Consider the following 22625-nt stretch of genomic DNA (forward strand, 5'->3'; position numbering starts at 1 on the left):
TTGCTGTTATTTCATGTCCCTCTTCATTCATGGAAAGAATAAGTCACACAGAACAATGTCAGGTGACTAAGGTATGTGTGGCCGGAGAGGCATGAATTTTTTTGCCAAAACGGGCACACTGAGATCGCCGTGTAAGCAGGTACATTATTATGGTGGCAAAACCAGTGCCCCATCTACCACAAATCAGGCCTTGCTTGTCACACACCGTTACACAATATTTACAGAACATCTAAATAGAAAGCTTGATTAACAGTCTGACCTGGTGGCATGAACCCCAAATGCACTGTCACCCTCACATCAAAAATACAAATGAGCATGATCTTGGCCTTTGATTTTACTTGACAAGCTTTTTTCAGATGGGGTGACAATTGTGTCTTCCACTGGCTTCATCAATAGTTGCTTTCCGGGTTGTAAAAATAGTACCATGTCTCATCATTAGTAATGACCTTGGGGAAAAGTCTGGTTTGCTTCAGAGTTATTCTTTCAAAGCACAGCATGTTTCCCCTTAATGCTCTCTTTCCTGGTCTGTCAGAACCGAGGCACACATTTCAAAGTGACCCTCCTCATTCCCAAATCTTCCATTAAAATATGCAGAACCGAGCTCCAAGATAGCAAGATAGTCCAGATACCTTTGCCATCTTTCCAATGATTCATTGTTGGTCTTCAAGCACAAGTGCATGCATTTGATTTACATTTTCATCCATTTGGGAAGTTGATGGACATTCAGAATGAGGGTTGTCATCAATCAACATTTCACCTTTTTTTTGAATGAGAAAACGACTCATACACTTGAGTTTTTAGCATAGTGATGTCCTTGTAAGCTGCGTTCAACATCATAACAGTTTATGTGGAATTTGTTTTCCTGAGCAGGAAACAAAATTTCACAGTCGCATGCTGTTCTCTTAAAAATTGGCCATCACAAAAATGATATTTGAGTGAAACTGCTTTTAAGAAAAAATTCACTGGGACCAGAGGAATCTTCGCAGGCAACGCCACTGGGTGCACCAACACAGAGCGCATCGTTCAATGCTTGCCTAGTGGGAAAAATGTGTACTGTAAAAGCTCCACCCAGCGGAGCTTTTGTCTGTTTTTTGGAGGTGGTGGGGGTGGGGGCTACTCTCTTGTATATGATATGTAAATTATGTGCGAATAATGCTATTCAGGGACCAAAGAAAGAAAAGTTTATTGAAAGGGTCAAATTCACAAAGGAATAGAGTATGCAATGAGGAAAGCATTAAAAGTATTGATTTAAAATAAAAGCATCACTATATGCTGAAATGTTTAAATATATGATGGATTATTTAGCTAGACCTTTCGTACTGAACTACCCATTTTCACATTAGATGTTTTAATTAAGTGTTAAAGAATCATAACGTTGTTCATATAGTCCCTATTGATGCTACGTGTCATCAGGTCAATTCTAACTCATGTTGTTGTTATTGTTAGGTGCCACTAAGTATGTTGTGACTCAGGCTCATAATACAAAGTACCAAAATATCACACCATCTTGCATCATCCTCACAATTGTTTTGTGTGAGACCATGGTTGCAGCTGCTGAATCAATCCATCAGGTCAAGGGTCTTCCTCATTTACTCTGCCTCTGCACTTTAGCAAGCATGATATTCCTCTCCAGGGACTGGTCTCCCTTAACAACATGTCCAAAGTGTTGTCTTGCCTCTAAGGATCATACTTCTTCTAAGATAGATCTCTTTAATCTTTTCGCAGTGCACGGTACTTTCAATATTCTTTTCCAACACTCAAGTTCAAACGCAACGGTTCTTCTATGGCCTTCCGTATTCATTGTTCAACTTTCACATGCATATGAGGCAATTGAAAATACCACATCTTGAGTGAGGAACACCTTAGTCCTCAAGGTAACATTCTTGATTTTTAGCTCTCCAAAAAGGTCGTATGCAGAAGATTAACCCAGTGCAATCCATGGATCTGTTGATCTCTTGCCTGCTGATTCCATGAGCACTGATTATGGATCTAGGCAAGAAACGTGTGACAACTTCACTATTTTCTCTGTTACCTATTAATCTAGTTGTGAGGATTTTTATTTTCTTTACATTGAATTGTAAACCATACGGAAGACTACAATTCTCAATATTCACCAACAAATACTTCAAATCATTCTCACTTTTAGCAAGCAAGATTGTGTCATATGTGTATTGAAGGTTGTTAATAAGCCTTCCTCCAATCCTGATACCATATTCATCTTCATATAATTTAGCCTCTCTGATTATTTGCTCAGTATATAGATGGAGTATATATGGTGAGAAGATTCAACCGTGACCCACACCTTTGCTGATTTTAAATCACGCAGTACTTCCTTGTTCTTTTCCCACAATTGCCTTTTTATCGATGTACAGGTTCGTCATGAGCACAATGAAATGCTCTGGAGTTTCCATTCTTTTAAGGGCTAGCCCTAGTTTGTTATGGTTCACATAGCCAAATGCCTTTGCATAGAAAATGAAACACATGTAAACAGATTTCTGTTATCCTTTATTTTCAGTCAATCAGCAATAATATCTCTTGTTCTACATCCCTCTGAATCAAGCCTGAACCTCTTTTAGCTCCCTGTCAATGTAGTGCTGCAACCATTGGATGATCTTCTGCAAAGTTTTACTAGCTTGTGATATTCATTATATGGTTCTGTGATTGGATCACACTTCTTTGAAATGCATACATGGATATCTTCCAGGCAGTAGGCCAAGGAGCTGTCTTACAAATTTCTTGGCATAGATGAGTGACTGCTTCCAATACTTCAATAGCTTGTTAAAACATTTCAATTGGTATTTCATCAATACCTGCAGCCTTATTTGGGGTTAAGGCTTTCACTGTAGCTTGGAATTCTTCCTTCAGTACCATTGATTTGTGCTCATATACTTTTTTGAAATGGTGGAGTGTTGACTACCTCTTTTTGTTACAGTTACTCTGTGGATTCTTCTATCTTCTTTGCATGCTTCCTGTATCATTTAGTATTTCACCCATAGAATCTTTCAATATTGAAATTCTAAGATTGAATTTTTTCTTGAGGTCTTTCAGTTAAAGATATATCGAGCCTCTTCTTCCATTTTGCATTTCTAATTCCAGGTCTTTGTGCGGATAATATCTGGTTTTGTCTTCTTGAGCGGTCCTTTGGAATTGTCTATTTAGTTCTTTGAGCACATCATTTCTTCCATTTGCCTTAAATACTTCACAATGAAGAGCAAATATTTGAGTCTCTTTTGACATCCCCTTTATCTTTTCTTTTTCCTGCTTTTCCAATGACCTTTAAATTTCTTCATATATGATGCTTTTGATGTCATCTGACAGTTCATTAGGTCTTCTGTCATTAGTGTTACAACATCAACCTTATGGAGATGCTCTCAAATTCAGGTGGTGAATCCTGTAAGTCATATTTTGGCTCTCATACACTTGCGTTAAATTTCTCTAACTTCAACTTGAAATTACAGATGACTAATTACATATGAATAAGTGACTGTTCCAGGGTCAGTCCCTGGCCTGATTTGAGATGCTGATATTAAACTTTTACATTCTTTTTCCACGAATGTAGTCAATTTGATTTCTGTGTGTTCCATCTGGGGAAGTGCGGATGTATAGTTGGTGCTTGTGTTTTTCAACAATTCATTTGCGATGAACAGATGAACAGTTTTTGGTCTTGGAAAATTCTATTATGCTATCTTCAGCTCCTCAGGGAGTTTCTATGACCAAGATCGTATTTTCTAACCAGTGTTCCTTCCTCTGTTTCCGATTTTTGCATTCCAATCACCAATAAATTATAAATGCATCGTGATTGCATGTTTGGTCACTAGGTTGTTAGTGCATAAATATGAGTCATAGTTGTATTGATTGGATTTCCTTGTATGGGGATAGACATTATTCTGTCACAGACAGCTCTCGAAATGCCATTTTGAATATGAATGCAATATCATTCCTCCTGATTCTGTCATTCCTGGAATAGTAAACTATATGATTTCCTTACTCAAAATACCAGTCCATTTCTACTCACCAGTATCAATGATATCCAGCACCTATAATATCAATCTTTATGCAGTCCACTTCATTTATTACAAATTCCAGTTTTCCTAGCTGCATATTTTGTACCTTCCAAGTTACGATTATTAATTGCTGTTTGCAGCTGTTTCTTCTCATTTTGAGTTGTGCTCCAGCAGCAAACGAAGTTGTTGAGACCTTTACTCTCACATGCTTTACTCCATCTGTGTCATTGTGTTTGACTACTTAGAGAAAGTAGCTCTTCCCCCATAATTTAGGTGCCTTCAGACCTGGGGGCTCATCTTCCAGCACCACCTCTGACAATGCTCTGCTTCTGTTGATGTAGTTCTCAGTATCTGACAATGCGTTGATGCTATCCATCTGGTTCACAGTGGTTAATTCCTATGAAGCGAACAGCCTATTGCTTCTTCGTGGTCTGTTCTTAGTCTGAGTGATCTGCTGGTGATTGACACACCAGTACATAGCTTCCAGGATCATGGCAACACATAAGCCACCACAAAATGACAAACGGACAGAAAAGTGGAGGTTCCAAGTCATAGTGATCCTTTTTGACACAGAACAAAGCATTTCCCTGTTTTCACAATGCTTCCTCTGTTTGAGATCATTGTTGCAGCAACTGACTTCCTCCTTCCCACCGAAGGTCTTCCTCTGTTTTGACTCTTCTACTTTACCAAGAATGATGCTCTTTTTCCAGAGACTGGTCCTTCTTAATAACATATCTACAATGACAAGGGAAAAAATCCCCCCATATTTGCTTCTAAGGGACCTTCTGGTTGTATGTCTTCCAAAATTGACTTGTATGTTCTTCTGACAGTTCATGGTATAGTCTTCGTCAACACATAGTTTAAAGGCACTAATTTATTCTGGGTATTCTTATTCACTGTCCATTTATCCTAGACATAACAGGTGATTGAAAATACTATGACTTGAGTCAAAGGGATCTTAAAGTTTAAAGTGGTATCTTGGTTTGTAATACTACAAAGAGGTCTTTTGATACAGGTTTACCAATGCAACAATGACTTTTGATTTCTTGACTCTTGGTTCCATGGATGTTGATTGTGGATCCATGTAAAATGAAATACATGACAACTCCAGTCTATTCTTAATTTATCAAGATGTTGGTTATGGGTCCAGTTGTGAGGATTCTTATTTATTTGGTGTAATCCATACTTACAGCTGAAGTCTTTGATTTTCATAAGTCAATTCCTCAAGCCTTCTTCACAGTGAGCTATGTGATTGCATCCTTACATTGCAGATTGCTTATGAGTCCTTCCATTGCAATGCCACATTCTTCTTCGTATAAATTAGCTTCTTAGTTTACATGTTCAGCATTCAGATTGAATAAATATGGTGAAAGAATACAAGCCCAACACACATATTTCCCATGATTAAAACACATACTATTTCCTGTTTACCTTCAAATAACCGTCTCATGATTTATGCACAGGTTCTGAATGAGCACAATTAAGTAACATCCCCATTCTTCTCATTGTTATCCATAATTCATTATGACCCACATTGTAGATAGCATTTGCATAATTATAAAACACGAATGAATATCTATTTGGTGTTCTCTGTTTTCAGCCAAGATCCATCGATATCAGCAATGATACCCATGTCATCGTTCTACATCCTCTTCTGAGTCTGGCTTGACTTTCTGTAAATTCCCTGTTAATGTACAGCAACAAGTATTTTAAAAGTATTTGTGGCCAAATTTTAGTTGCACGTGATATTAATGACATCGTTCAATTATTTCTGCATTCTGCTGAATCAACTATTTATGGAATGTGTGCCAATTATCCTTGCTGGTTGTCCAGGTAGCTGTCTTCTAAATTTCTTAGCATAAACACATGGGTGTGTCCTACACTGTTTCTTTTATTTTGCTAATGTCTTCTTCCTTCAATTCCCTCAGTTCCTGTTCATATGCTATGTCTTGAAATGTTTGAATGTTGCAAACAATTGGTAAAATCTGGATTTTTATATAACTGACTGCATTTAGAGAATAGTTGAATATTCCAATAAACAAAACTGCATACATAAAATATAAATCAATTATACATTAGTGTTTCACTCTCTGTCAGAGTCTGATTATCTCAAGGAAGAAGAATGGTGTTTTTAAAAGGAGGTGCATCTCTTAGAGCAATCCTTTCCAACTTTAAAGGACATTAAAGTTACAGTGGACCTTTGTAAAAATGTTGCTTCTAATCCAATTGATCTTGCATAGGGTCTAACACTCTGCATTTTTTAACAAGCTCACCTGGCAGGTTTATGCTGCTGCTACATATCTTCAGTATTAGTTTCTTATAGCATAATTACACAATAACGAAGTCTATCAAAAAGTCATCCTTTTATACACCTATTATATGAAATGTTAAATATCCTTACCATTTAACTAATGTTTTTTAAACATTAATGTTCATAAAAAAACCACTTGATTCATTAAGGGCCTGCATGGTACCTAAATGTCTGCAATTGTAAAAAACATTCAGGGGATGTAAAATCTGACCAGGAACTGAATCATAAGTATTTAAGCTACTTTTCATTTTAAATTAAGTTACTTGTGACCAGACATATCTTGTGACAATATTGAACTGAGAAGGACTTGGAAGCTGACTTAGGGGTGAAATGTAAATGTATGCAAGATGAATACACAAATACATGGCTGTGATGATCACATAAGAAGGCTTTGAGGTCCTCAAAGTCTGAGTGCAAGTCTGGTTCTATCATTTGTGCCCCGTTAAACCTAGGGAAGAAAATTGCTGGGCCTCTCTATAGTCTGCTTTCTTCACCAAAAAGCAATGCCTTCTATCTAACAGTTAATTAGAGAATTACTTGAGAAAATGTAGGTTAAGTGCCTAGCAAAGTTTGTAGTATTAGAAGGCATTGAACAAGTGTAAGTTATTTTCTATAACTAAATTAGCTGCATGGAATACTATCGCCTCAATGTCACTTACCCCATGAGTAACTTTCATAGCTCACATAGAGCATGAGGCCTGATAGAAAAAGTTGGGTTGTATCAAAGGCCTATGATGTTTGTATCTGATCATCTTAAAGTTATCTGGACGTCTAAAACAAATTTCATGTAGAGTGTGTTTGGGGGTCACTTTTTCTGATCAGTGGTTACATGCAATATACTTCTTCGGTTGTAGAAAATGGGGAGGCAATATGAAATTCCTGAAAGATCGTGCTGCTTGTTGTGATTGTAAATGTTGTAAGGAATTTTCTGGATTCATAATTCTTACTGATTTAAAATGGATTTACAATCAAGAATTATGCATCTTGATTTAGAGATTTAAATCTTGAGTTAAAATCAAGAAAGGGATGCTTCAGGACTGTGTCCTCTTCACACGATTATTCCATTTGTAAGCTGAGCAAATAATCAGAGAAACTGGATTAGGTGAAAAATAATGCAACAACAGGATTAGAGGAAGTTTTATTAACAACCTTCAATATGCAGATGACCCAACCTTGCTTAAAGAAAGTAAGGCGGGCCAATGAAACACACAGATTTCCTCTAGTGCTTCCTTCCCCCCACTATCATGACCTACATTCTACCTTACAAATCGGATTAGACCAGAACATGAACACTGCTACAGACAAGAGCCCGCAACACAGGGAATCCAGGATAGATACCCCCACTCCCCCCAGAGCCAACAATGATAATAGAGATAACAGGAAGGTGATGGGAGGGTGCGGGGAGAAAGGATGAATTGATCACAAGGACCAACCTATGACCCCCTCTCAGGGGAACAAAGAATAGAAAAGTGGGTGAGGGGCGATGGAGGACAAAGATATGAAAATAATAGTCTATAACTTATCAAGGGTTCGTAAAAGGGGGTGTGGGGTAGGGGGAAGAAATGGGGAGCAGATATCAGGGGCTCAGGTGGGAAGAGAATGCTTTGAAAATGATGATGGCAGCATACGTGCAAAAGTGCTTGACACACTGGATGGATGTATGGATTGTGATGTAAGATGTAAGAGTCCCCAATGAAAGTATTTAATAAAATTAAATAAAAAGAAACAAAGTAAGGAGACCTTGAAGCTCTTGATTAATAAGATCAAGGAATGCAGACTTTACTATGGATGGCAACTCAATGTAAAAAAAGTAAAATCCTGACAAATGGACCAGTAGATATCATAATGACAAATGGAGAAAGATGGAAGTTGTCAAGATTTCGTCTTTCGTGGATCCAAAATCAATGTTCATAGAAACAGCTGTCAAGCGATCAAAGGACAACTTGCTTTGGTTAAATTTGCTTCACAAGACCTCTTTAGAGTCTTGAAAGTATAGAATATAGAGTATTGAAAGGCAAGGATGTTATTTTGAGGACTAAGGCTGTATCTATCAAACCATGGTATTTTCAATTGCTTCATATGCACTTGTAAGTTGGAGTTTATTAAGGAAGGCTAAAGAAGAAATTTGGTGCATTTGAACTACGGTGCTGGTGAAGAATATTGAAAGCAGCATGGACTGCCAAAAGAGCAAACAGATCTCTCTTGGAAAATGTACAACTAGAATGCTCCTTAGAGACAGGCATGGGGAGACTCATCTCACGTACTTTGGGCAGGTTATCAAGCGATATCAGTCCTTGTAGAAGGACATTATGGTGGGCAAAGCAGATGGGCAGTAAAAAAGAAAAGAAAAGAAAAGGAAGACCCTAGACGAGATGAATTGACTAATAGCTGTAAAATTGGACTCAAACATAAGAAACATTGCCTGGTGCAAGACTGGATAGTGTTTTGCCTTCTGTGGAAGTTACATAATTTCATGTCAACTTGATATATGAAAGTGTAGGGGTCTAGCCTGTCAATCAGGACACAGCCTGATGGTGCCTCCTTGTTGGAGTGGTCTTCTCATAAGGAGGGGCCTGGGAAACTCCCCCTCTTTCTCTGCCTTCAACCTCCTGTTGAGGAGCCATGCTGAGACCTGGGTGAGCCCCATAATGCGGCACAGCCACTGGATGCAAGCAACTCTGCACTCGCTGGCTTGTGATCTTCCTGCATTCTGCATCATTGCATATGGCTGGGTGAGTCTGAAGTGGGACTTATGGACAAGAACCAGACTTGTGGACTTGAGTTGGATTGGGCTGGGGTATTTTCCAGGAATCTTGTCATGATCCTTGCTTTCAAGAACAGAAAGGACTCTCACATATTTCTAGGCGGCAAAACAATGAAAACAGAAACCAAAAAACAAGCAAAGAAAACCCCAAGTCAAAAAAATAAAAATAAATAAACCAAAGAAATAAAGGGTCCACATTTAATGTTACATTTGTCCTTTGACATTAGGGAATTCATATAAGTTCAAACATGTTTAATATATCTTTGGATATTATATACCTCTTAATATTCTTCCCTTCAAATAATTCTTAAAAGCATCTGAAACTATTTGTTTATATAGTCACAAACCTTTCTCAGATGGACTAAGATGTAGCTTAAATGAAACCCCTTGTTTAGATGTATGGTAGCCGAGAATATGAGCTTCTACATTGAAATTTTTTCTACATTTATTTGTTATGTAACCTGTCCAAGTTAATTGATTTTTTTTTCTATATTTACTTCTTGGTTATGAATAACCTTGTGCAAGTTAATTGTTTTTTTTTGTATATTTACTTCTTAGTTAAGTAACCTTGTGCAAAGTACTTGATTTTCTGAAACTCAATATCCAGTTCAATAAAAGCAGGCTAACTAATAATTTTTGAATCATTGTCAAGGTTACATTTGACAGCTCATTTAGTACATGCTTACTCATAAATCTTAAGTAGAAAAACCTATTAGACCCGAAAATGGTTTTCTTATTAATGTTTTATTCATTCCTATAATAATATTTATAGTAGCAAACTCTCATGGAAAATAAGAGTTTACCTGACAATAGAACCTAAGAAACCCTTATGTAGTTTATTTTGGGGGATAATCCTAAAGAAGAAGCATAGAAGGCTAAGAAGAGTGAATTGAAAAAAGCAAAAGAGAAATGTATGCTGTTGTGAGTGACTGGGACCCATTGAGTTCTCCAAGTTCATTGTAGAATGTGCAGAATAAGGCAAAGGGAAGCATTTAGCACCCGCTCCTGACTTTTATTTAATGGGTTCCGAGGGGATGTTAACATACTTACATAGGTTATTGAATAGAACAAGTGGGTTGGTTTTAGCAAGTGCTTGGTATTGGGTATCCTTGATTCCCAGGGGTAGAAGGTGAAAGATAAACAATAACGCTTAGGTGTCAAATTATATTATGCAAGACTGGTTACCACATGATGTGAATAGTCAGAGGATGTATGGAAAGACGTAGAGGTTCATATACACGATTCTTTCTAAACACCACGAGCCTTTTGAGTTCAGTGAGTGAGTTCAGAACAGGTAGCTTTTTTCCAAAACTCACCATTTGAAGGAAAGTCATCTCATGCTAATACACCTACAGCTGTTAGGTGTGATGCCTCAGTGGTGTGTTCTATTAGAAACATCCCCAGCAAACAGCCGTGTGTTTAGAGTGAGCCAAATCTCATGCTTTGAAGGGTTTCCCTTCCCTTCGGTTCTGTTCAGAAACACACCTAAGATAACCTTTCTTAATAGAAGGAATTAAAATGAAAAGAAAATTACACTTTCCCTCAAGAATAGCTTTAAAAGTTTCAATCTGTGAGTCATTGAATGTTGCTTCCCTCTTTTATTGGGGGGAAATGTCCTTGACATTTAAGGAAAAACAAAAACACTTTTGCTGCTGGATTTTGGAGGAACTTTTGTTTGAACTTGAGTCAGCCCCTGACTCAGGACTCCCCTGTGAGTCAAAAGGGCAGCCCAGTCCTGAGGCCTTAGACATTGTGATTCACACGGTTCCCATTGCTAAATTGTCAAAGAGATCAGCAAGCCTTTCTTCCAAGTTCATTTTAGTCTGAAAATTGTGCTAAATAAAACTATTCAGGATCATAACAATGTGCAAGTCTCCACTGGCAGATGGTGGCTGTGCTTGAGATGCATCGGCTGGGAACTGAACTCAATCTCCTGATAGAATACTATCACCGAACTCATGGGAACTTTAGGGATGCTTAACTGCAAGTGAAATAGTAGGGCTAGAATCAGGTGGTAAACAAATAAAGGTAAATTTTGGTTTTACTTTACCTTTAATATCTCGTGACTATGTATTGGTGAATGGTCCCTTTATCTATATTCATTTATTTATTAAAACCAATTATTAAATTCATGGGAATGAAGTTTTTTTCTTTTACTCACTAAAGTGTATATCATGATTTGAGATATCTTTAGTCTTTAAGGTTAACGTGGGCTCCAGATAAATGTAAGTCACATTAGTAATTGTATTAAATTAATTGAAAAGTAAACACTGATAATGATAATAAAACAAGAGAAAAAATGAACAGTAAAAGATTAATGTTTGTTACTCAAATAGGCATCCAATAAAATCACATCTTCAGACAACATCATTATATTCATCATATAAAACTCTAATCATTGAAGTTTAAAACACTGATTAAAAATAATCAGTTGGACACTAAATCAGCCTGAAAGAAATTTCCATCAGAATAAAACAGGAAAAACTTTCCTTTTAAGCATTACAACTTATTTTGTGCAGAAAAAAAGTTTACCCTTCCTGAAAAAGACCTGAATATGTCTTCCAAAAGAGAGAACCCTTCTGCTTTTAAAGTGAATCCAGTTGGGACAGGGAAGGCATAGTTCCAAAGAATCTAGTAGAAATGTACTCTCCCCAATCAGTCGTTCATATGTTTCTGAATATCCAGGGATTTGGGCTGACCTTTCTACAACACAGATGAGGCACTGAAAAAAACAGTCCATATTTTTAAGGTTCTTCATGTTGTTTTGATTACATGTTTCTATGCATGTTCTTAAAACCACACAAACATTGTTTTCCATGTAGTTTTGGATGGATTGCAGAGGCTGGCTACTAATTGTTAGACATCTTCTGGGAGATCCCTAAGTGTAGCAAGAAGTTACTCTGGGACTTAATTCATGAAAGTTAATATTCTCATGATGTAAATTGACTTTATACAGTCAAGTTTATTTTTCACTCTCAGGTACTTCCTACTGCAAGTTAATATAGTACAGGAATTGATTAATTCATGTTTGCCTTCAATTCAAAATGATTAGCAAATGGCACTATTTGAAAACTTTTGGCCAATGAATAAAAAATATTTCAATTCATAGTCTCATCAGCGGATTAAAGTTAAACAGTAACAGATGTATCGGGCAGGCGTAGCATATTAAATAGGAAATGGCAAATGAAATAAAATTTTTTTGCTTACACAATGAAAATGAGAAATGATTCTGCATCGAAAGACAGAATGTAAAGGACTAAGTATCTTAAAAAAGGCTTCTCCACCAATAGAGCAAAATAGCACTCAATGGCATTGCATCATTAACAAAATTTCTTTATCAGAAACTATAATTTAATATCGAAGTATCTAATTTACATGTGACAAGATCTCATATCCAAAAAATTAAATTGCAACTAGAAAACTATTAACCACTAGAAACAATACCAAACACAACCCAAACATTTATAGGAAAGCAACAGCTAGAATTTGAACTGGAAAAAATGTTTCATCATATTTGGCTCATTAAACAAAGCATCCATCGTAGCCTGCAAAAGAGCATCTCTTGTAATTCATCAAAATGTTTTCTTTTTCACGTGAATAATATGTAAAGAGAGTTTTAGAGACTGCATATGCACACGTGTGTATATATATTGTGAGGCATACACTTGTGTGCTGATTTAAAGATACTGTATCTATTGGTAAGCAGCTAAAGTTCAGAAGGTGCTGAAATCCATATTTCTACATGTTCCTTGACCCATTGAATAATGCCTTTTTAAAAACAGAAATTACATAAAATACTCTGTATTTTTATTAACTGAACATTTTCGGAAGCATAATAATAGACAAGGAAAGAATTGCACTTATTGTAAAGGGTACAGTAAAGAGCTAGACTGTAGGTCAGCCTTCAGAGATCAGATGCTAATTTAATGATAAATTGTGCATTATATGCAAGGATAATGATGGCCATGGAAAGTAAAATGAGAGCAACTAGTTATAGAACAAACAGGGGGATAATAAAAGAAAACATGCACTGTTCTTGCTTTAATGCAAAACTAATTTCTCCCAGAAAACCAACCCATTGACTTTCCTTCCACAAAGAAACAGGTTCTGCACCCTTGGCAACACAGTCAATTTAGACTCCTGTATTCATGTTGTAAGTCCTTGTCTCTGAATGTGCTGTTCCCATGTCCTCTCCTTAAGCTGCCTTGGAAATTCTGAGCATCTGCAATATTACAGTCTCTTGGTTTGATGTCGTTGAGCCTCAATATCCCCTTCAGTCCAATATAAATAGGGTCTATTATTCATCCTCTTCTGGTTCCTGTGGTAACACAGGTATTTCTTCCTTTAAACAATCTCTGAAGAACCTAAGGATTGTGCTGTAGAGATGGTACTTGCTCTTCTCAGATACATTATGACCTTCATCTGGATAGACCTAAGCAGTGAAGGGCAAAAGACATTTCAAGTTATCAGAGCCGCTCTTCGCCTTTCCTCCAATGATCATTGTTTTCGCTTCAATAACACAGAACCTATAGAAAACGACATTTTAAAACAAATTCACCCAATTCAACTCTAATTTCTATAAGTTAAGTATTTAAAAATGATAAGTATACTCTAATCAGTATTTCATTAACCAAAGTTTGGTTTGTGTTTGTTTTCAAAAGAGTAAATGGGATTTCATAAACAAACAGACTTTCCCTTTTTTGTGTCCTTTCCCATGTATACAAATAATTTGTCTTTAAACTACTGCTAAGATCCTGTATATTCTGAGTATACAAAAAACATTTTTTTAGATTGCCCTTAATTGACCTCAAAATACGAACAAAGTTTAACATAGTTTTTGGTATAGTCAATAATCTATAACCTCTATTTTGTCATCCTTCATTACCAAACCTTGGTATTTACTTTTAGTTTTTCTAGATGCCTGGGAAATAAATTTAATTCCTATAACTTCCAAGATTACCAGATTAAAGCTCCTAGCTGGTAGGAAGCATGTTTTAGAGATCCATCTTGGCATAGTGGTCAATCATTGTATACAAAGAAGTCATTAATAAATGTCTATCAAATGTGCTTGGATATGTATTAGAGCTTAAATTTGCAAGCACTCGAGTGTTTGGGGTGCTATGGGTTATAGTGGAATCCGTTCATTTATGAGTCTCCATGTGAATTCTCCACTGAATTTCTTTTGACCGTTAACCAGCAGCATAACTAGCATTGTCCTTGGGCTGACTAGATTACAACGTAAATTGCTGTTGAACTCCTAGCTGATCTAAGGTGAAGCAGCATCGTCCTAAAGCACGGAAGTTCAAATGTGGCTTTCCCCCCAGAAACATTCTCTTTAATCAATTGAGGGCATCAGATTTTAGAAATATATTTATCAAATCACTAAAGTTGAATGTGTGGCTAACCGTCCAAAGAAAAGTTCTTATGAGATGAAGGTGCAAGGCCATTCATGGGTTACCTCCTTCTTCTCTGAGAAGTAGAGGCGATCAACAGGTTTATGTCTACAGGAAGTGGGTTAGGCACATCGTAGCCAAAAGGCCAAGTACAAATACAGATTATACTGAAACAGTACTTACCTGCATAGTATAATTCAAGCCGGCTTTTATTAGGTGTTTGATTAATTCTGCTGAATGTTGGAAATGTACTTTTGCTACAAGAAATGAAATTATGATATTTAACAAAGTAAATTGACTGGAGCCTGATTTTTTTTTTCATATCATTCTTTACAAAGAGATTGACTATTTTGTTTTACTTTTAAAATAATGGTACCTAGGTGCAACTAGGAGGCCAGTGAACATATAGTGACTAAAAGGTGAATTTTTACATTATTCAAACATAGAGAGAAACTATTATGTCTATATTTATTTTATAGGATGGTATTTTTACTTAATTAATTGACTGTTGCTAATTATTTCTAATTGATTACATATTTTATAAAAAATATTCAAATCTTATACCATAACACAAATGGAATCTCTCTTCCTTCTTGCAGATTGCTAGGTCAAATTCTCAGATAAGGGCATCCTGCCTTAAAATTAAATTAGAAAATAATACCCATGCTACAGAAAATTCCAAGCACATTTCATTATCAAAAAACCAAAAATAAACCTAAAGTTCGCTACACACACAACAAAAAGCATCACCAGCTAGTTGACTCAGACTCATTGCGGCCCTTTATGTGGATTGATCTAGGTACTCTTAGATTCTTTGTTTTCCTCTGTATACACCTGAAATAAAGTTCCAAACTCTAAAATAAATAAAGTATGCCAATGATTTGGTATTATAGGGTTGTCACTAACCAGCTATAAAGACACCTCAAATTCGCTGTGCATTAGTTTGTTCATATGAGACCTGGAGCTAGTCATTCCTGTTCTCTGAATCTCTTTAAACCTTTGTAAATAAAATTTAAACGAATATATTTAAATAGTTTTTTGTAAAACCCAGGCAGCTTTATCAATTGTTTGAGTTTCTTTACTCGAACTACAATTGATTAATTTTACTACATGTTATTGTGACGTGACTGTGAGTAGGTTCCGGCCCTACATAAAACTTTAAAATGTCCTGTATTTTGCTAGCCTCACAATGCTTAGGTTTGAGCCCACTGTTGCAGCCACCATATCAGTACATGTCATTGAGGGTCTTCCTATTTTTCCACGACATTATATTTTTCCAAGGATAGTGTTCTTTTCCAAGGAGTTGTCTCTCCTAGCTTTGAAAGGAAGCCAAGCCATCCTTGTTTCTACAGAGCATTCTGCCTGTACTTCTTTCTTCCAACAAAGAGTTGCACCTCCCTTGACCAATTCATGATATTTTCAATAGTATTTGCCAACACTATAATTCAAATTCATCAATTCTTCTGGGTTCTTTCTTCATTGCCCTGCTTTCTCATGCTTATGAGGTGATTCAATATTTCATGGCTTGGGCTATGCACACTTTTTTCTTTAAAAAAATCATTTTATTGGGAACTCATACAGCTCTTATCACAATCCATACATGCATCCATTTGTACATTTGTTGCCATCATTTTCAAAACATCTACTTTCTACTTGAACCCTTTGCATCCACTCCTCATTTTACCCCCCTCCATTCCCCACCCACTTTCCCTCCCTCATGAACTTTTGATAATTTATCAAATATTATTATTAGTTCACATCTTACACTGACTGATGTCTCCCTTCACCCACTTTTCTGTTGTCTGTCCCGCACAGAGGGGTTGTATGTAGATCATTGTGCTCTGTCCCTACTTTCTCCTTTACCCTCCCCTTCCCTTCCTGTTATTGCTACTCTTATTATTGGTCCTGAGGGGTTTATCGGTCCTGCATTCCCTATGTTTCCAGCTCTTATCAGTATCCATGTACATTCTCTGGTCTAGCCAGATTTGTAAGGTAGAATTGGGATCATGATAGTGGTGGGGCAGGGAAGGAAGCATTAAAGGACTAGAGGAAAGTTGTATGTTTCATTGGTTCTATACTGTATCCTGGCTGGCTCATCTCTTCTTTGGGACCCTTCTGTAACGAGATGCCCAATTGTCTGCAGATGGCCTTTGGGTCTCCACTCCCTGCTCCCCCTCATTCACATTGATATAATGTTTTTGTTCTGTGTCTTTGATGCCTGATACCTGATATTATCACCACCCCATGATCACACCAGCTGGTGGCTTCTTCCATGTGGATTTTGTTGCTTCTCAGCTAGATGGCTGCTTGTTTACCTTCAAGCCTTTAAGACCCCAGGCACTATATCTTCTGATAGTCAGGCACCATCAGCTTTCTTCACTACATTTGCTATGCATCCATTTTGTCTTCAGTGGTTGTGTCAGGAAGGTGAGCATAAAGGAATGCTGAGTTATTAGAACAAAGTGTTCTTGCATTGAGGGAATACTTGAGTAGAGGCCCAATGTCCATCTGCTACCTTGATACATAATATATAAAAATATGTACATAGATCTATTTCCCATTTATATATATATATTTACATATGTACATGCCTATATTTAGACCTCTATAAATGCCCACTGCCTCCTAGTACTTTCCTCTATTTCCTTTTACTTTCCTCTTGTCCCACTATCATGTTCGGCCTTCATTAGGGTTTTAGTAATTCCTCTCTGTTATATTGCCCTGATCAAGCCCTACCAGATATCCTACACCCTCCTTGCCATTGATCACTTATTGTGACCTTGTCACTAGGTTTGTAAACACCCACTTCCTTTCCCCCACATCCCCCTTTCCCATGTCCCCCAGGAATCATTGGTCCATTGTTTTCTCCTCTGGATTGTTTGTCCTACCTATCTTATCTAGATAGACACGCAGAGACAATAATAAACACAAAAACAAGGCTGTGCAAAACAAAACGACAAAAGGAAACCAAAAAACCGCAAAGTGACATTGACATCTTTGTTCTGTAATACTTTAAAATGGTGTTTTGGAGCAGATTTTGATGCAATGTGTCCTTTGAAAGTTGCTTCCATGAGTATTGATTGTGAATCCAAGGAAAATTAAATCCTTGACAACTTAGATCTCCTCTCCAGTCACCATATTGCTTATTGGTCCTGTTGGATACTTTTTCTTTATTTTACAGTGAGTTGTAATCCATATTGAAGGCTATAATGGGGAACTTCATCAGTAAGTGCTTGAAACCCTCCTGCTTCCAGCAAGCAAGGTTGTGTCACTTGCATATCCTAGGTTATAAGCTTTCCTCGAATCCTGATGCCCAGTTCTTCATATGATCTGAATTCTCAGATTAATTGTCCTGTATACGGATGGAATAAATATGTGAAAAGAATACGGCCCTGACAGACACCTCTCCTGATATTAAATCATGTAATAATCTCTTGATATGTTCAAAGAACGACTTCTTGGTTTTTGTACATGTTCTGTGTACATGTTCTGTGTGAGCATAGTTAAGTGTTCTGGAATTCCTGTTCTTTACAATGCTATCCTTAGTATGTTGTGATCCACACAACCAAATGCCTTGCATAGTCGATTAAACATGGGTAACATCGTCTTGGTATTTTCTGCTTTCAGCTAAGATCCAGCTGATGTCAGCGATGATATACATTGTGTCAAGTCCTCTGCTTAATTTTGCTTGAGTTCTGGCAATTCTTTGTTGAAGAACTGATGTAACCATTGCTGAATTATCTTAAGCAAAATTTTACTTGCATGTGATACTAATGATATTGTTCATTATTTGGGCAATTCTGCATTCTGTTGGGCCACTTTTTATTTTTTGGAATGGTCACACATTTGGATCTCTTCCAATTGGTTGGCCAGGGAGCTGTCTTCCAAATTTATTAACATAGAACAGTGAGTATTTCCAGTACTGTATCAGCTTATTGAAACACTTCAATTAGTATTCCAGTAATTACTGGAGTTTTGTTTTTCTCATATTTATTTAAATTTAATTTTATTATTTATTTTAAAGATCATTTTATTGGGGCTCTTACAGCTCTTATACCAATCCATACATCAATTGTATCAAGCATATGTGTATATATATATCGCCATCATTATTTTCCAAACATTTACTTTCTATTTGAGCCCTTGGTATCAGCTCCTCATTCCCCCCCGCCATCATGACCCCTTAATAAATTATAAATTATTCTTATTTTCATATCATACGCTGACCGCTGTCTCCATTCCCCCATGATTTCTATCGTTGCTGACTAATTCTTTCAATGCATTTGGATTTCTTCCTGAAATATCATGTTATTACTAATCATATGATACCTCTTCAGAATATTGTATGTTGACTAATTATTTTTGGTACAATGGCTGTGTCTTCTTTCCATATTTTTGATGCTTCCTGCATAATTCAAAATTTTGCAGGTTGTATCCTTCCAGAATGTCATTCAAGGCGTAAATTATTATTTCTTCATTTATTTTAGCTTGAGTGTTTTGTATGCTATCCCTTTTGCTTTACTAACATCTTGTTTTTTCACATTTCGTTATAGTCCTGTAGTTTATCTTCTCAAGCTGTCATGAAATATCTGTTAAGCTCTTTTATTCCATCATTTCTTCCATTTGCTTTATCTATGCTATCTTCAAGAGCAAGTTTCAGAGTCTTTTCTGGCATCTGCTTTGACCTTTTCTTTAATTTTTGTCTTTGTAACGAAGATTTCCTTTCTTTAGGAATGATATCCTTGATGCTATCCCACTACTCATCTGGTCTTCACCAATTAGTATTTATGCATTAAATGTATCCCTGAAATGGACTCTACATTTAGATGGGATAGACTCAAGATTGTATTTTGTCTCTCCAGAGCTTGCTGTAATTTTCTTCAGCAGCGATCTGAACTTGCATAGGAGCAATCGATGGTCTTTTCCAGAGTCAGCCCTTGGCCTTGTTTTAACTACTCACATTGAATTTATCCACTGTCTTTTTCTGGAAGGAGTCAATTTGATTCCTATGAATGCCATCTGGTGAGCTCCACATTATGTGCCATTAATGTGGTTAATGCTATGTAGCAATGACAATAAGAAATTCCAAGTAATTATTTGAATCTTTTCTTTGAAAAACATGCCTAAAAAGTGACCTGTGGGCATAGTCATGAAAGAGCTGGGCTACTCATTGAAGAGGCTGGTTGTTTGAACCCACTGTACACTCTGTGAGAGGATGGTACCGCAGTTTGCTTCTGGAAAAATTACAGTCGTAGGAAACACACTCCTCTGGCCATATGAAAAACAACTACTCAGGGTTGCTGTCAGTTAGCAGACACTTGACAACAGTGACTTATTGTTGGCTAGTGTGTATGTGTGTGAAAATATGGTAGGACCATTTATAATATCTCAACATTGTACTTAATGGGACAATTACCACAAGCTATTTAAATACGTAAAACTTGTTTCATAAATTTCAGCTGCCTAAAACAAAACACAGAAAACCCAAGCAAATGAAAAACACTACCTTAAATTGGATACCAACTCATTGTGAGCCTGTCTGTATAACAGCCTAGAACTGCCTCGCGTGGTTTCCTAGGCTGCAAATATTTACAGAAGCAGATTGCTACACTGTTTTTTTCTTCATGTATGTTCTAGAGAGGCTATTTAATAGCACAAATGACTAATGTAACAAGGTTACTATATAATCCGTTTGCTATGGCAGATATACACATAATTCTGTGTGGAAACTGTTGAAAAAGAGAAACATCCTACATTTTAATTTTCTAGATGGAATTCTTCTTCTCAGTTTCCGGTACAAGACCTTTCCCTATTGGTGATGGACCCCTTCCTGAATAAGGGCGCTAGAGCCTCATGAGCTAACTGAACTGTTCGCTGGCAATTTTTGAAAACAAAAAAACTAACAAAGAAACACAACGACTCAAACTCGCTGTCATCAAGTAGATGTCAACTAATAGCGAATGATATCATAGGACAAGGAAGAAGTTCCCCTGTGGGTTTCCAAGACTATAACTCTTTTTAGGAGTAGAATTCCTTTTTTGTTCTCATGCAGAGTAGCAGGTGGTTTTGAACCGCTGATCTTGCAGTTAGCAGCCCGATGCATAACCACTATGCAGCTAGGGCTCCAGGAGGAGTGCCTACATGGTGCAAATTGTTACGCATTCAATTACTAACCACAGGTTAGTCATTGGAACGCACATGGAGGCACCTTGCAGGGAAGGTAAGAGCCCTGAAAGCCCTATGACATAAGGTTCTATCCTTACCACAGGGTCACCTGGAGTCAGAATTGACCGGATGGCATCTGTTTTTTGTGGCTGTCATTTTCATGCAGTTACTATCCCCAGGCATGTAATATCTTAATACCTTAGGGCAAAATTCTAATGTCATTCACAACTTTTCTGATCTCAGTCATTACTTTTTATCAACAACAATGGGTGGACTGTTGTGTCAATAATATTTTTCAATTTTAAAATTTTTTTAAAAATTTAAACAATTAGCAAAGATAGTAGATAAGTGTTCCCCTATATGATATCCACTATTGTAAATATATTCTTATGGTAATTTAAGCTATCTGGTGGTGCAGTGGTGGAAGGACTTGGCTTGTAGTGGTTTGAACCCACTCGCTATTCTATGGGTAAAAGTTCTGGAAGTTGGCTTCTGGGAGGATTCTATGGGGAAGTTCTACTCTATCCTCCATGGTGCCAATGACTTGGATTGGACAGCAAAGGGTTTGTTTTTTGGTAATCAAGAAACAAATATTGGTAGATCACTATTGATTAAATTCTATTCTTGATTCAGAATTCACTAATTGTGTTATCATGTCCATTTCTGTCCAGGTTTGCATTGAGTTTATCACACTATATTTAATTGTCACATGTCTTTAACTTTCTCACGTTTATGAGAGTTTCTTTGCTTTTGATGACAAGGCTGATTTTTTAAAACATTTTATCGGGGGCTCGTACAACTCTTATAACAATCCGTATATCCATCCATTGTGTCAAGCACATTTGTACATTTTTTGCCATCATCATTCTCAAAACATTTATTTTCTGCTTGAGCCCTTGGTATCAGGTCCTCATTTTTTCCCTCCCTCCCTAATGAACCCTTGATAATTTATAAATTATATATTTTTGTCATATCTTACACAAGGCTGCTTTCAGGATGATGTGCCTTTTGTTTGTCTGGTGTTTCTCTCAGGTTAGTGTGTGGCATGGATTTTTAGGAGGAAGAGTACAGAGATAAAATGCCATTCTCATCACTTCATCACAAAGGTGCATATGATCACGCATGCTAATCTGTATCACCTGGATGACACTGTGTTTATTATAAAACAAAGTTGTTGTTTTTTTCCTAAGACTAGTTTCCTTTAGCAATTGACTAAGTGCATTCAAACTCATGGGCAGGGAGGAGAAAGAAACCCCAATTCCGTTGAAAGGAAATATCTCCATAAAATTAAAAAAAATTCAATTTAGGGATATTTGTCTCTTATTCCATCTTTGTTTATTTGTTCAACATTTATTTTTTAAAATCTGAACTTAGCTGGAATTTTACTACTGCCTAACATGCTTGAGAGTTAAGTTCAAGAACTGATTATATACTAATTTTGATATGCTAACTTTGATTTTGTCTATAAATCAGACTAAAAATATTAAGTCAAGACATTGCGAGGCAATGAAAACAAGTTCAAGATTTAGGACTTCGTAAGCCAAATCTTTGACTGTCATGCTTACTTGTCAGGTGGCAGTGGATAAATCAGTTTTTCTTCTCACCTTGAAATTTATTTTTCTCATCCTGAATGGGCCTATAAATACTTCATCTCCTCTTGTAAGGTATCCCATGGGATACTACAAATACAATTTCTTAGAGTCTTAAGTGCTTCCAGTGGATATAAAATGATATAATTTTAAACTGGTAATATCCATCACATGTACCTCCAAAGTATAACATGATAAATCGAAGAAGTGTTGCAAAAATGACTTTTTATAAAACACTGTTTTTACTTCAATCAAGTGCACAGCGTCATGAGAATTTCACCTCAGAATGGATATATGTCTGCTCCCGTATTAGCTTCCAGGCTGGGGTCCACTAGAGTTGTCCTGAATAATATGATAGCGACTGGTCACAAGTGGTTATGCAAATGTAAATTAATTTAA

At 36.7% G+C, this 22625-nt stretch overlaps 1 protein-coding gene across 1 annotated transcript in view; it reads right to left on the minus strand.

Moving 5' to 3' along the window:
- Nucleotides 1-10076: 10076 nt before the first annotated feature.
- The window catches only part of DPP10 (dipeptidyl peptidase like 10), a 549923-nt gene continuing 537374 nt past the window's right edge, over nucleotides 10077-22625 (minus strand). Inside the window, exons 24-25 of the mRNA XM_004711893.3 lie at nucleotides 14656-14729; nucleotides 10077-13511 (exon numbers count right to left, since the gene is read on the minus strand). Of these exons, the coding sequence (XP_004711950.2) occupies nucleotides 13377-13511; nucleotides 14656-14729 (209 nt within the window). The 3' untranslated portion in view covers nucleotides 10077-13376. The remainder of the gene's footprint in view (nucleotides 13512-14655; nucleotides 14730-22625) is intronic.

Source organism: Echinops telfairi, unplaced genomic scaffold (genome assembly GCF_000313985.2).
Source record: "Echinops telfairi isolate 266 unplaced genomic scaffold, ASM31398v2 ScPeMD7_15;HRSCAF=58, whole genome shotgun sequence".
NCBI lineage: Eukaryota > Metazoa > Chordata > Mammalia > Afrosoricida > Tenrecidae > Echinops > Echinops telfairi.